The 14,649-nt window shown below is 46.7% G+C and overlaps 1 protein-coding gene across 5 annotated transcripts in view; it reads left to right on the plus strand.

Moving 5' to 3' along the window:
- The window catches only part of LOC125456515 (protein BCAP-like), a 78,677-nt gene extending 64,231 nt beyond the window's left edge, over positions 1-14,446 (plus strand). For 4 of the 5 annotated variants that reach the window (XM_059648113.1, XM_059648114.1, XM_059648111.1 and 1 more), the window contains exon 17: positions 12,758-14,446. In XM_059648113.1, the coding sequence (XP_059504096.1) occupies positions 12,758-12,928 (171 nt within the window). In that variant the 3' untranslated portion in view covers positions 12,929-14,446. The remainder of the gene's footprint in view (positions 1-12,757) is intronic. The other variant, XM_059648116.1, reaches the window with a different exon arrangement.
- The last annotated feature ends 203 nt before the right edge of the window (positions 14,447-14,649 follow it).

The raw sequence follows: 14,649 nt of genomic DNA on the forward strand, positions 1-14,649 counted from the left end.
TGTCTGTGGGGAGGGCAGGACATATTTTTGTGTAGAGTCAAATGACAAATTAAAAATAAGTTGAAAGTAATAGTGACCAAAGGTAGAATTGTACAGAACTGAAAAAGGGGAAGAGGCTGCCCAAGTGAGAGAGCACAGTACAGCTAAAGTCTGCGTGTAATTAGAAATCAGGCCCAACTTGTTTACTTGTCCCTTTGACATTTCTCTCCTTTATTCAACTACTCACTGTCTAAGCGGGCTAACATATCTGAGGAACTTAACCCTACGGGTTACTGGCGTTCTCCATGACTGAATGTAAAAGAAAGAGGAAACATAGAAATAAATTATTTACGTAATGCCTTTTACAGACTAAGGACATTCCAAAGTGCTTTAAAGCCAGTGAAGTACTTTAGAAACGTAGATAATAAAATGTGAGGCTGGATGAACACAGCAGGCCAAGCAGCATCTCAGGAGCACAAAAGCTGACGTTTCGGGCCTAGACCCTTCATCAGAGAGGGGGATGGGGGGAGGGAACTGGAATAAATAGGGAGAGAGGGGGAGGCGGACCGAAGATGGAGAGTAAAGAAGATAGGTGGAGAGGGTGTAGGTGGGGAGGTAGGGAGGGGATAGGTCAGTCCAGGGAAGACGGACAGGTCAAGGAGGTGGGATGAGGTTAGTAGGTAGCTGGGGGTGCGGCTTGGGGTGGGAGGAAGGGATGGGTGAGAGGAAGAGCCGGTTAGGGAGGCAGAGACAGGTTGGACTGGTTTTGGGATGCAGTGGGTGGGGGGGAAGAGCTGGGCTGGTTGTGTGGTGCAGTGGGGGGAGGGGATGAACTGGGCTGGTTGAGGGATGCAGTGGGGGAAGGGGAGATTTTGAAACTGGTGAAGTCCACATTGATACCATATGGCTGCAGGGTTCCCAGGCGGAATATGAGTTGCTGTTCCTGCAACCTTCGGGTGGCATCATGGTGGCAGTGCAGGAGGCCCATGATGGACATGTCATCAAGAGAATGGGAGGGGGAGTGGAAATGGTTTGCGACTGGGAGGTGCAGTTGTTTGTTGCGAACTGAGCGGAGGTGTTCTGCAAAGCGGTCCCCAAGCCTCCGCTTGGTTTCCCCAATGTAGAGAAAGCCGCACCGGGTACAGTGGATGCAGTATACCACATTGGCAGATGTGCAGGTGAACCTCTGCTTAATGTGGAATGTCATCTTGGGGCCTGGGATGGGGGTGAGGGAGGAGGTGTGGGGACAAGTGTAGCATTTCCTGCGGTTGCAGGGGAAGGTGCCAGGTGTGGTGGGGTTGGAGGGCAGTGTGGAGCGAACAAGGGAGTCACGGAGAGAGTGGTCTCTCCGGAAAGCAGACAGGGGTGGGGATGGAAAAATGTCTTGGGTGGTGGGGTCGGATTGTAAATGGCGGAAGTGTCGGAGGATAATGCGTTGTATCCGGAGGTTGGTAGGGTGGTGTGTGAGAACGAGGGGGATCCTCTTGGGGCGGTTGTGGCGGGGGCGGGGTGTGAGGGATGTGTCGCGGGAAATGCGGGAGACGCGGTCAAGGGCGTTCTCAATCACCGTGGGGGGGAAGTTGCGGTCCTTAAAGAACTTGGACATCTGGGATGTGCGGGAGTGGAATGTCTTATCGTGGGAGCAGATGCGGCGGAGGCGGAGGAATTGGGAATAGGGGATGGAATTTTTGCAGGAGGGTGGGTGGGAGGAGGTGTATTCTAGGTAGCTGTGGGAGTCGGTGGGCTTGTAATGGACATCAGTTACAAGCTGGTTGCCTGAGATGGAGACTGAGAGGTCCAGGAAGGTGAGGGATGTGCTGGAGATGGCCCAGGTGAACTGAAGGTTGGGGTGGAAGGTGTTGGTGAAGTGGATGAACTGTTCGAGCTCCTCTGGGGAGCAAGAGGCGGCGCCGATACAGTCATCAATGTACCGGAGGAAGAGGTGGGGTTTGGGGCCTGTGTAGGTGCGGAAGATGGACTGTTCCACGTAACCTACAAAGAGGCAGGCATAGCTGGGGCCCATGCGGGTGCCCATGGCCACCCCCTTAGTCTGTAGGAAGTGGGACTACTTTAGAAACGTAGTCACTGTTGTAATATTGGAATTATTTTATCCAATTTGTGAAATTCACAACTGCAATGTGATGATAAGCAAATAATATTTTCCAGTAATGTTGGCTGAGCGATCGTTATTGGAGTTAATTTCCTCATTACTTATTGAAATGACACCACAGAATCCATTCCTTCCACTTGCGAGAGCTGATGAGATCCTGGTTTGAAGGCATCTCCAGGAGTGTGCACTCGCTCAGTGCTGTACTGAGTGTCGACCAGGATCTTTGAGCTAAAGCCTCTAGAGTAGGATTTGAATCCCCATCGTTTGGAAAAGTAAAACATCAGTGCTCCACACTGTGTGAAACAAATGCTGATGTAGAGACAGCATATTGGATAAATATTGGGCTGGATTTACAAGGGACCTGGGAATAAGTGTCAGTCTCAAACCAAGAACATGTTGCAGTGGGCAATGTGAACAAGCTGAGAGTCAGACTTGCACCCATTAGCAAGGCAGAGTCATACCCTCGAGAGTTGCCAAATGTTTCGATTGGCCAGTGTGTTTACTGGTCCCAGCAGTGCCATAATTGAATAGTGGGCAGTGTTGGAACTGCAAGACACCCCAGCGATGAAGAGTGCACGTTCACCAGGGAGAGTAACCCAGTGTTTCAGGTGAGAGTAGGTTCTGGAAGCCAAGAAAGTTGGAACCTCGGAGAGGCATTATTTTGGAAGCCAGTTTTGGATGAACACTGGGGGAGAGGGATAACATCTCAGATAAGGGATGCCCCCTCTGCTCACAGTGGAATGCCAAAATGATGTGTCCTCCCACAAACAGCTCCCTCCCCATTCCTTTTCCATCTTTCCAACAAAGCTGTTTAAAGTTAGTCTGTCACTTCTCAGCAATTTTTGGCAATGGAGGTAGACCGAGGCCTTTCAAAGAACAACAAAGAACAAAGAAAATTACAGCACAGGAACAGGCCCTTCGGCCCTCCAAGCCTGCGCCGATCCAGATCCTCTATCTAAACCTGTCGCCTATTTTCCAAGGATCTGTATCCCTCTGCTCCCTGCCCATCCATGTATCTGCCTAGATACATCTTAAATGACGGTATCATGCCCGCCTCTACCACCTCCTCTGGCAACGCGTTCCAGGCACCCACCACCCTCTGCGTAAAGAACTTTCCCTTAAACTTTTCCCCTCTCACCTTGAAATCATGACCCCTAGTAATTGAGCCCTCCACTCTGGGAAAAAGCTTCTTGCTATCCACCCTGTCTATACCTCTCATGGCTTGTAGACCTCAGTCAGGTCTCCCCCTCAACCTCCATCTTTCTAATGTAAATAATCCTAATCTATTCAATCTTTTTTTCATAGCTAGCCTCCTCTGCACCCTCTCCAAAGCATCCACATCCTTTCGGTAATGTGGCGACCAGAACTGTACGCAGTTCGTTGCACAATAATTGGCATCTTCAGACTGTCAATGAGCCTAAGGGTGTGTGGGCTAGTGAACATCTTCCCCATCGCACCATACTTATGGAGACTGGGTTGATAATAGGTAGGAAGTCAGTAGGCTGCAAGCCTGACATTTTATGTTCCGTTCACCCAAAACTGAAGATAAATCTGACGGTATAGACCATAAAGTCCAGTTTATTGATTAAAACACAGAAAACACAGTGTGATGGAGGTTTGTGGTGTAATTATTGTTTGAAAACTTGAATTCTAATGTGGACAGAACTATGCCTAGCTTTCAGTTGATATATGTTTCTACGCTGCATGTATTAAGAAGGGAAGGACATGTTTTTACTTTCATTTTTGGGTTCTGGAGGTGAAATGAAGTTGTCTAGATATTCGTTTACATGCATTTATATGAGGCTTTTAGAAATAACTCTCATGGTGAATAGTTCATTGCTTTGGAACACAAGGAGAGAAGAGAGGGGGCAAAAATTTGGACTGTTGCCTCTAGGCAAGGCCTCCTATGTCACCAGAAAACAGAGAGTGTGCAAGATTCTTTCTGAGGTCAGCAAGTCATTTAGAGAAAGGCATGTAAGAGCAACAATACAGTTCATCGCTCTCCTGAACAGTCTGGGGACAATTAAAGAAGATCTAACTGGTTCAGAAGGAAACGAGAGAAAAGCTCTAGAAATAAAAATCTGTGGGCTAGAGGTTTAAGGATTCCATGTTGAGTAGGTGTTGCAGTTTGTTTGTACCCACTGAATGAATTTTAAAGTTCAAATGAGGTGAACCGTCACTGGGGCTTGAGTATCTGTTAGGTTGTTGTTGAGAGGGTAACTTCAAAAGTTACACAATTCACAAAATCTCTGCTTTTTGTTGCCCCTAATCCAGGAATAATAGCTCCTAGTTAAGGGAAGTGAGTTTTTAAACTGTTGCAGAGATGGCTGTATCCCTTTAGCATTCTACGACCCCCCCCCCCCCCCCACAGTGGCTACAAGAGCAGGTCAGAGGCTAGGAATAGATGAACACTACAAGACACAAGTCAGAAATGTGATGGACTAACAACGGAATCATTGGACATTATCTGATAGAACAAAGAAAATAAAAAACATGTTTTTTCAGAGGCAGAAGCATCTGATCTCAAGGTCATTTCACACTTTGTTTCAGAAAAATACCCCAAATGAATCTCAAGAATTTATACATTAATTTCAAGCTTTACAAGTGGGGTGGGTACGGGAAGGAGGCATGAATATCTATTGAAATCCGTGACACCAAGGGATAAATAAGTGAAAAATATGATAAAATATCAGGCTCAGTCAGAGACTGAGAAGCTTGCCCAAGTCTTGTAGTTAAAGCTGATATCTACAGAAAAAAAGGTTGACTGACAGAGGTTACAGAGTTTGTTCTGAGGTTGTTGAGCAAATATAAATCAGGTACTGAACAAATATTACCTGTGAATTAACCTTTACAGCAATCAGCAAGGTAATTTGAGATGATCATTTCAGATTTCCTTTAAGCTTAAGCATTATTATTTTCTGATGACTGCAATTTTTTTGAACTGCACCATGAATTTCTGCCACGTTTTTGTATTCCATTTTCCAACGACCTGAAAAGATTAAATTCAACGCGGCAACTGGTGAGTTTGCAATTACTTTGAAGCCCTTGAAACTATGAATTAATCTTCACTGTGTTCATGATTGAATTTTCTACCAGCAAAACATTACAAATGATTTTCAAGACTTCTGAAATTACCACTTTCAAATTTTGCATTGCAATATTTCTGCGTCTTTGGCAGAATAATGCTATAAATTTGGATTAAATAAAGCACTGGGGTTAGACAGAAACAAACCCAAATCAACAGCAAGTAATTCATTTAGACAGTGAAGTCTATTGTTTCTCTCATTCATGCTTTCAAGGTTAGAATGTGCACTTCCATTGGCATGATCCGTGCTCATGGGCAGCGTATTACAGTGCTTTACCATCACCTGTGGCTATTTGGCTCTTATTGCCTGCTACCAGGCAAACTGGAAGGACTTACAGGCTGACAATTAACCTGCTCGGTTGCATTATGAACATACATTCCACGTCTGACAAATCTTAGCGTGCAATTTGGAGCTTCTTGCCCAGAGGCCGGGACAACACACTGTGCTATAAGACTTCCAGGCAGCACACCGCTCAGAAAGAAAGAACAATTTAGATCATGAGGAATAAATATTGAGGAGAACGTAAAAGAGTTGGCAAAAAAAACTCAGAATCACAAAACTATGCAGGAGGGGGCTATTCATTCCGTCGAGCCTGCACTGGTTCTATTTCCTTGTACCAACCTCCTACCTTTTCCCCATATCTCTGCACACCACTTCTACACAAATAATTATCCAATATCCTCTTGAATGCCTCCACTGAACCTGCCTGCACGACAATTCCACACCCTAACGACCCACTGTGTGAAAATGTTTCTTCCTCACATCACACCTTAGTTGCACCTCACTTTAAATTTCCACAATGATGCCACCCGAAGGTTGCAGGAACATCAACTCATATTCCGCTTGGGAACCCTGCAGCTCAATGGTAACAATGTGGACTTCACAAGCTTCAAAATCTCCCCTCCCCCCACTGTATCCCAAAACCAGCCCGGCTCATCCCCGCCTCCCTAACCTGTTCTTCCTCTCACCTATCCTCCTCCTCAAGCCACACCCCCATTTCCTACCTACTAACCTCATCCCGACCCCTTGTCCTGTCCATCCTCCCCGGACTGAACTATCCCCTCCCTTCCTCCCCACCTAACCTCTCCTCTATCCATCCTTGATCTGCCTCCCCCTCTCTCCCTATTTATTTCAGAACTCTCTCCCCATCCTCCTTTTCTGATGAAGGGCCTAGGCCCAAAATGTCAGCTTTCCTGCCCCTAAGATGTTGCTTGGCCTGCTGTGTTCAGCCAGCTCCACACTTTATTATCTCAGATTCTCCAGCATCTGCAGTTCCCATTATCTCTCTCTACTAACCCAGAGTCCTCTTCCACTTCGTTTCCAGGGGGTCGGGTGGGTGTGGGGGGGGTGGCGCGGGTGTGTGTGGATTCCCTACACCGTTAGTCCCGAACCCCACCCTCCCCTATCTAAGACCAGCCAATCTGGGTTAGAGGGTCTTGACGACCTTAGGCTGACCCCTGGTGTGAAAACGTGGTTTTGACTGATTCTTGTCCGTAGTGTCTTGCTGTAACTGTGACTCCCACAAAAGGCTGCAAGTGGAGGTAGCAATGGGACTGGTGGTGTCTGCTGATGCAGTTAGACACATGGGACCAGACCGCTGAATACCTTGGGTTTTCTTTCTTTTCTGGTACCCTTTGCAAACAGATTTGGTGTCTTGGACGGGTGGTGGATGCTGGTGGTGTTACACTGGTCAGTGTCTTGTGTTTCTGGATGCCTTTGAGTAGAGGTTCGTGGTTAGCAGCTGGTGTTCTGTGGTTGCAAGGGCTGCTCTCCGTCGTGAGAGGCGCCCGCTTTTCGCTTGGGCTCACAAATTCTCCTCGCGGAGCCCACCTCAGAGCACACACACAGAGCTGGTATCACAGGGCTGGTGTCACTCTCTTTCTCCTTCTCTCTCTCATCCTTCTCTCCTGTGCTGCTGGCCCCCTTATCTCCCAGCAGATCTGTTGAGCTATTGTTCCCCATCTCAGGGCTAAACGGGCTTCCTGAACACTGGAGTCAGTGTGAATGGTTTTTTGGTTAAGATGAATGGTTTTGATGGTTTTGGAATGTCCAGTATTTTCCTTGGATGGCTATTCAAAGATGTAATGTTGACACTAAGGCATTTTGGGATACCCTGTTATTGTGAACGTTATTCTTTATTAATTACAACCCAGTTTTTTGTTTGTAAAACACCTTGAGACATACTTCTCCGCTAAATACCACCCAAATAGTGACTTTAATGGAGGTGAAGGTGTGATTCTCAGAAGCGGATGGCACGGTGGCACGGTGGTTAGCACTGCTGCCTGTCAGTGCCAGGGATCTGGGTTTGATTCCACCCTAGGGTGGCTGTCTGTGTGGAGTTCACACATTCTCCCCATGTCTGTGTGGGTCCCCTCTGGGTGCTCCGGTTTCCTCCCACAGTCCAAAGACATGTAGGTTAGGTGTATAGGCCATGGGAAATTGCTCATAGTGTCCGGGGATGTGTAGGTTAGCTGGGCTAGCCGTGAGACATGCATGGCTACTGTGATGAGGTAGAGGGGTGGATCTGGGTCAGATGCTCTTCGGAGGGTTGGTGTGGACTTAATGGGCTGAATGACCTGCTTCCACACTGTAGTGACTCTATGATTCTATTCATTCAGGTTTGAATAGTGTTGTGAATGTCTCTACGTTAATAGGCGGAACAGATTTGCTTCTAGCACAACGATGTGGAATGTTCAGTGTTTCTGTGCCTGAGCACTGGCTGGAGAATTGCTTGGCTTTGTACCTCTATAGGCTGCAGAGGGTCTGAAGTTGTTGCATTTGTTTGTTTCGTGCAGCTTGGCTTCCATTGTTTAATGCAATGGGAGGCGATGGCCTCTTGGTATTATCACTGAACTATTAGTCCAGAGACCCAGATGACATTCCCACCACGGTAGATGGTTGAATTTGAATTCAATAAAAACCTGGAATTAAGAATCTAATGACAAATCCATTACCAATTGTTGATGGGGGGAATGCCCCCTCCGGTTCACCAATGTCCTTTAGGGAAGGAAACTGCCATCCTTACCTGGTCTGGCCTGCATGTGACTCCAGACCCACAGCAATGTGTTTGATGCTTAACTGCCCTCTGGTCAATTAGGGATGGGCAATAAATGCTGCCCTAGCCATTGATGCCCTCATCCTGTGAATGAGTAAAGGAAAAGAAAAGCTGGGGCATGAATAGGCGTGAGAGATAGTGGGAACTGCAGATGCTGGAGAATCCAAGATAATAAAATGTGAGGCTGGATGAACACAGCAGGCCAAGCAGCATCTCAGGAGCACAAAAGCTGACGTTTCGGGCCTAGACCCTTCATCAGAGAGGGGGATGGGGTGAGGGTTCTGCAATAAATAGGGAGAGAGGGGGAGGCGGACCGAAGATGGAGAGAAAAGAAGATAGGTGGAGAGAGTATAGGTGGGGAGGTAGGGAGGGGATAGGTCAGTCCAGGGAGAACGGACAGGTCAAGGAGGTGGGATGAGGTTAGTAGGTAGATGGGGGTGCGGCTTGGGGTGGGAGGAAGGGATGGGTGAGAGGAAGAACAGGTTAGGGAGGCAAAGGCAGGTTGGACTGGTTTTGGGATGCAGTGGGTGGAGGGGAAGAGCTGGGCTGGTTGTGTGGAGCAGTGGGGGGAGGGGACGAACTGGGCTGGTTTAGGGATGCAGTTGGGGAAGGGGAGATTTTGAAACTGGTGAAGTCCACATTGATACCATTAGGCTGCAGGGTTCCCAGGCGGAATATGAGTTGCTGTTCCTGCAACCTTCGGGTGGCATCATTGTGGCACTGCAGGAGGCCCGTGATGGACATGTCATCTAAAGAATGGGAGGGGGAGTGGAAATGGTTTGCGACTGGGAGGTGCAGTTGTTTGTTGCGGACTGAGCGGAGATGTTCTGCAAAGCAGTCCCCAAGCCTCCGCTTGGTTTCCCCAATGTAGAGGAAGCCACACCGGGTACAGTGGATGCAGTATACCACATTGGCAGATGTGCAGGTGAACCTCTGCTTAATGTGGAATGTCGTCTTGGGGCCTGGGATAGGGGTGAGGGAGGAGGTGTGGGGGCAAATGTAGCATTTCCTGCGGTTGCAGGGGAAGGTGCCGGGTGTGGTGGGGTTGGAGGGCAGTGTGGAGCGAACAAGGGAGCCACGGAGAGAGTGGTCTCTCCGGAAAGCAGACAGGGGTGGGGATGGAAAAATGTCTTGGGTGGTGGGGTCGGATTGTAGATGGCGGAAGTGTCGGAGGATGATGCGTTGTATCCGGAGGTTGGTGGGGTGGTGTGTGAGAACGAGGGGGATCCTCTTTTGGCGGTTGTGGCGGGGGCGGGGTGTGAGGGATGTGTTGCGGGAAATGCGGGAGACGCGGTCAAGGGCGTTCTCGATCACTGTGGGGGGAAAGTTGCGGTCCTTGAAGAACTTGGACATCTGGGATGTGCGGGAGTGGAATGTCTTGTCGTGGGAGCAGATGCGGCGGAGGCGGAGGAATTGGGAATAGGGGATGGAATTTTTGCAGGAGGGTGGGTGGGTGGAGGTGTATTCTAGGTAGCTGTGGGAGTCGGTGGGCTTGAAATGGACATCAGTTACAAGCTGGTTGCCTGAGATGGAGACTGAGAGGTCCAGGAAGGTGAGGGATGTGCTGGAGATGGCCCAGGTGAACTGAAGGTTGGTGAAGTGGATGAACTGTTCGAGCTCCTCTGGGGAGCAAGAGGCGGCGCCGATACAGTCATCAATGTACCGGAGGAAGAGGTGTGGTTTGGGGCCTGTGTAGGTGCGGAAGAGGGACTGTTCCACGTAACCTACAAAGAGGCAGGCATAGCTGGGGCCCATGCGGGTGCCCATGGCCACCCCCTTAGTCTGTAGGAAGTGACAGGAATCGAAAGAGAAGTTGTTGAGGGTGAGGACGAGTTCGGCTAGGCGGATGAGGGTGTCGGTGGAGGGGGACTGGTCGGGCCTGCGGGACAGGAAGAAGCAGAGGGCCTTGAGGCCATCTGCATGCGGAATGCAGGTGTATAGGGACTGGACGTCCATGGTGAAGATGAGCTGTTGGGGGCCAGGGAATTGGAAGTCCTGGAGGAGGTGGAGGGCGTGGGTGGTGTCACAGACGTAGGTAGGGAGTTCCTGGACCAAAGGGGAGAAAATGAATAGGCGTCTTTAGTTGTAGCTGGTTGGCTCGCCGAGCTGGTTCATTGTTTCGCAGACGTTTTGTTACCGTGCCAGGTGACATCATCAGTGCAGCCTCAGATGTAGCTTCGTCGGCTTCATCAGAGGCTGTACTGGTGATTTTACCAAGCACGGCAACAAAACGTTTGCAAAACAACTAACCAGCTCGCCGAGCCAACCAGCTACAACATCCACAACCCGAACGACACATCTACTCTGAAATCTTAGAGGCATCTTTATTTACTGCAAGCTAGCTCCTGTTCCAGACATCTGCCCCTGGGCTTGCATTTTTCCCAGTCTGTCCCAACCAACCTTTTCCTGGCTCAGTTGCAGCCCATGGTTTCTGGAGTCCCAAAAGTTTGCTGAATTTAATCCAAAGTAATTTCCACAACTTCTCCTTCAGAGGGTTTTATGTCCAGGGTATGGATATAAACTGATGGGGATTTTTTCCCCACCTTCCATCTCAGCCTTCTCTCTCCAAGGAGAACAGTTCCAACTTCTTCAGCCCACTCTTATGACTGAAGCACGATTTGTGACTCTGAAGCAGACCATGACCAAGTGCAATAAGACCTAGACAATAACCGGGCTGGGCTGAAAAGTGATGAGCAACATTCAAACCGCACAAGTGCTAGGCAATTACCATCTTCACTAAGAGACAACCTAATCACTGCCCTTTGACATAACCATCACTGAATGCCCCCACTGTCAACATCCTGGGTGTTATCATTGACCAGAGACTGCATTGGGCCCCCCAGAATAACACACTGGCCACAACGACAGGTCAGAGACTAGGAATACCTCAGTGAGTAACTCCTTTCCTGACTCCTTAAGGCATGTCCATCTCGGCTATGACCATCACCAACAGGAGACAATCTAAACACCACCCCTTGATGTTCAATGGTGTAACCATCTCTGAATCCCCCATTTATCAACATCTTGGGAGTTATCGTTCATCAGAAACTCAACTGGACTCACCTCATTAACAGAGTGGCTACAAGAGCAGGTCAGAGACTAAGAGTAGATGAAGGCTACAAGGCACAAGTCAGAAGTGTGATGGACTAAGATTATAAGATACAGTATCGGAACAGAATCGAGGCATTTGGCCCATCGGGTCTGCTCCTCCACTCACTTATGGCTGATATGTTACTCAACACCATTCTCCTGCCTTCTTCCTGTAACATTTGATCTCTTAACTAATCAAGAACTAACTAACTGTGGCAATGAGTTCCATACATTGACCTCTCCCTAGTTGAAAAAAAAACCTCTTCATCTCAGATCTAAAGGTTGTCCCTTCACTGTATCCTCAGGTCCTTGTCTCTCCTACTAGTAGAAATATCTTTTCAATGTCCATTCTATCCAGGCCTATCAGCATTCTGTAAGTTTCAATGAGATCTCTCCTCATCCTTCTCTAAACTCCATTGAGTGCATACACAGAGTTCTCAACCAGTCTTCATATGCCAAGCCTCTCATTCCTAAGATCATTCCTGTAATTTCCTCTGAACCCTCTCCAAGGCCAGCACATCCTTCCTTGGATACAGGGTCCAAAATACTCCCCACTTGCCTGGATGAGCTCCAACAGCACTCAAGAAGCTTGACACCATCCAGGACGAAGCAGCCCACTTTATTGACATCACATCCACAAACATTCAGCCACTCCAACACCAACGCTCAGTAACAGCAGTGTGTACTATCTCCAAGATGCACTTGAGAAGATCACCAAAGATCCTCAGACTGCACCTTCCAAACCCATGACCACTTCCATCTAGAAGGACAACGGCAGCGGATACATTGGAACACTAACACCTGCAAACTCCTGTCCAAGTCACTCACCATCCTGGCTTCGAAATATATCAACGCTCTTTCAGTGTCATTGGGTCCAAATCCAGGAATTCCCTCCCTAACGCCATAGTGGGTGTACCTACAGCATTAGGACCTCTCGACTTCAGAAAGGCAGCTCACCACCACCTTCTCAAGGACAGCTAAGGACAGGCTATAAATACTGGCCCAGTCACTGATTCCCACATCCAGTGAGTGAATTAAAAAAGAGTTCATCATTTCAGGAACCATTCTTGTAAAATCACTACTGCACTCTCCAAAACTAGGGAGAGTGAAAAATGTATCCTTTAAGATTTATTTAAGATTTGGAAAACAGTAGGTGCAAGATTCCAGAAGATAGATGATCATGTACTTAACAAGGGCTATTACATAGGATTGTGGTGGGAAAAGTTGGGACATGTTACTAAATTAAATAGCACTTGCAAAAAGCCAACAAAGGCTAAACTGGCCAAATGTTTATCTCCTGCACTGTAAGATTTAATGCTTATAAGAGTAGAGTGGATGAGGTACCAACTCTTAAACTGATGGGAAGTAGTGAAATTTACACTAAGCCACTAATTCTTCACTTTTTAATGAATATATGCTGTTGAATCTTTTTCTCAGGCTGAGAGGAGTCACGAAACCCATCTGCAGGAGTTGAGGCTCAGTCTTGAGCAATCAGAGAATGAAAACCAGAGCATTCAGAATTACATGCGTTTTCTCAAATTGTGCTATACAATCATGTTTGGAGACGACACCATAACAGACTTCAATGGTGAGCCAGCATTGAGATGAGTAACCTAATCATCACAGGATTTGATGGAGACTTACAATGGCCATCCATTTAACATTTGTTTTATACTTAATTATGAAATTTTAAACTTGACTTCTTTTAAGAAAATTAAGTAAAGATCATGCAAATTATTTGTGCCAGATATATTTTTCCCTGTGATTAGATGCAAATACTGCACAAAAGAAAGAACTAGTGTATTTAATGTTCTTAAACTAATATGCTTGGATATTATGTTTTTCAGCCCAATTTACATCTAATGTCAGTGTGTAAATGAATAATTTTATTTCTGTTTCAAAAACATTGTTAATTTTTTAAGGCAGTATTTTTGTGCCAATAAGTTGTGTTTTTGACATTGTTCCTTGGTAACGTTCAAATACTTTTGCTCAGTTGGTTAATTTCCACACTAAATAAAAATATGCCACTGAGAAAATAAATCGGGAACTCTTGCAATACTATCCCTTCTATGTGCTTAATGTTGCCCAGGAACAGGCGAATGCTATTTAGCACCTCAAGCCTATTCCAACATTCAATTAACTCAGGGCTGATATGCATTGTAGCTCCACTATTCACCTTTGCACCATATACTTTGGCTAATTAGATTCTGTGGATCTTAGATTTAAACTTGTTAATTGAGCTAGGATCTACTACTATTTCTGTCGGAGTGTTTCCAATTTCTTTCACCATTACCAGAAGAAGTGATTGCTCCCCTGAATAGCCAGCTCTTATTTTATGGTAATTTTCCTTTGTCCTAGATAAACTCACTCAATTCAAACATGAAATAACTATTACATTTCTTATGGAAGCAACCTGTTTCTGCATTAAATATTACTGTCCGTCATATCTCAGTTTGGTCATCTTACCTAATGCCGGTTTCTCCCATCACATTAGTTGATAAAGATGTTCCATCCTCTACTTTACTCAATAGAACATAGGAACAGGAGTAAGTCATTCAGCCCTTCGAACCTGTTCTGACATTCAACGAGGTCTTGGCTGATCTGTGGCCTAATTCCATCTACTGGCCTTTGGCCCATATCATTTAATACCTTTGCTGACCAAAAGTTTGTCTGTCTCAGATTTAAAACCAACAACTGACCCTGCATCGATTGCCATCTGAGGAAGACAGTTCCAAACAACTACAACTCTTTGGTTATTTAAATTGGAGAGGGTTTAGAAAAGATTTATCAGAATGTTGTTGGGAGTAGAGCGTTTGAGTTACAGGGAGAGGTTGGGTAGGCTGGGACTTTTCTTGACTGGAGCGTAGTAAGTTGAGGGGTGACCTTATAGAGGTTTATAGAATCATGAGGGGCATTGATGAGGTGAATAGCAAACGTCTTTTCCCGAGGATAGGGGAGTTCAAAACTAGGCTACATATTTGTAAGGTGAGAGGAGAAAGTTTTAAGGAGGACATGAGGGACAACTTCTTAATACAGAGAGTGCTTTGTATATGGAATGAACTGCCAGAGGAAGTGATGGATGCTGGTACAGTTACAATGTTTAAATTTGGCTATCTACATGAGTATGAAAGGCTTGGAGGGATGTGGACAAACGCAGACAAGTGGGACTAGTTGAGTTTAGGAACTTGGTCAGTATAGACTAGTTGGACTGAAGGCTCTGTTTCCATAATATTTGACTCTGACTAAGTGCTTCCTAACATCTGTTCTGAACAGTCTGGTCCTGGTTTTTAGAACACCAGTGATTTGTTTCAAGATAAAGATGCTTCCCT

This window comes from Stegostoma tigrinum, chromosome 8 (assembly GCF_030684315.1).
Source record: "Stegostoma tigrinum isolate sSteTig4 chromosome 8, sSteTig4.hap1, whole genome shotgun sequence".
Lineage (NCBI taxonomy): Eukaryota > Metazoa > Chordata > Chondrichthyes > Orectolobiformes > Stegostomatidae > Stegostoma > Stegostoma tigrinum.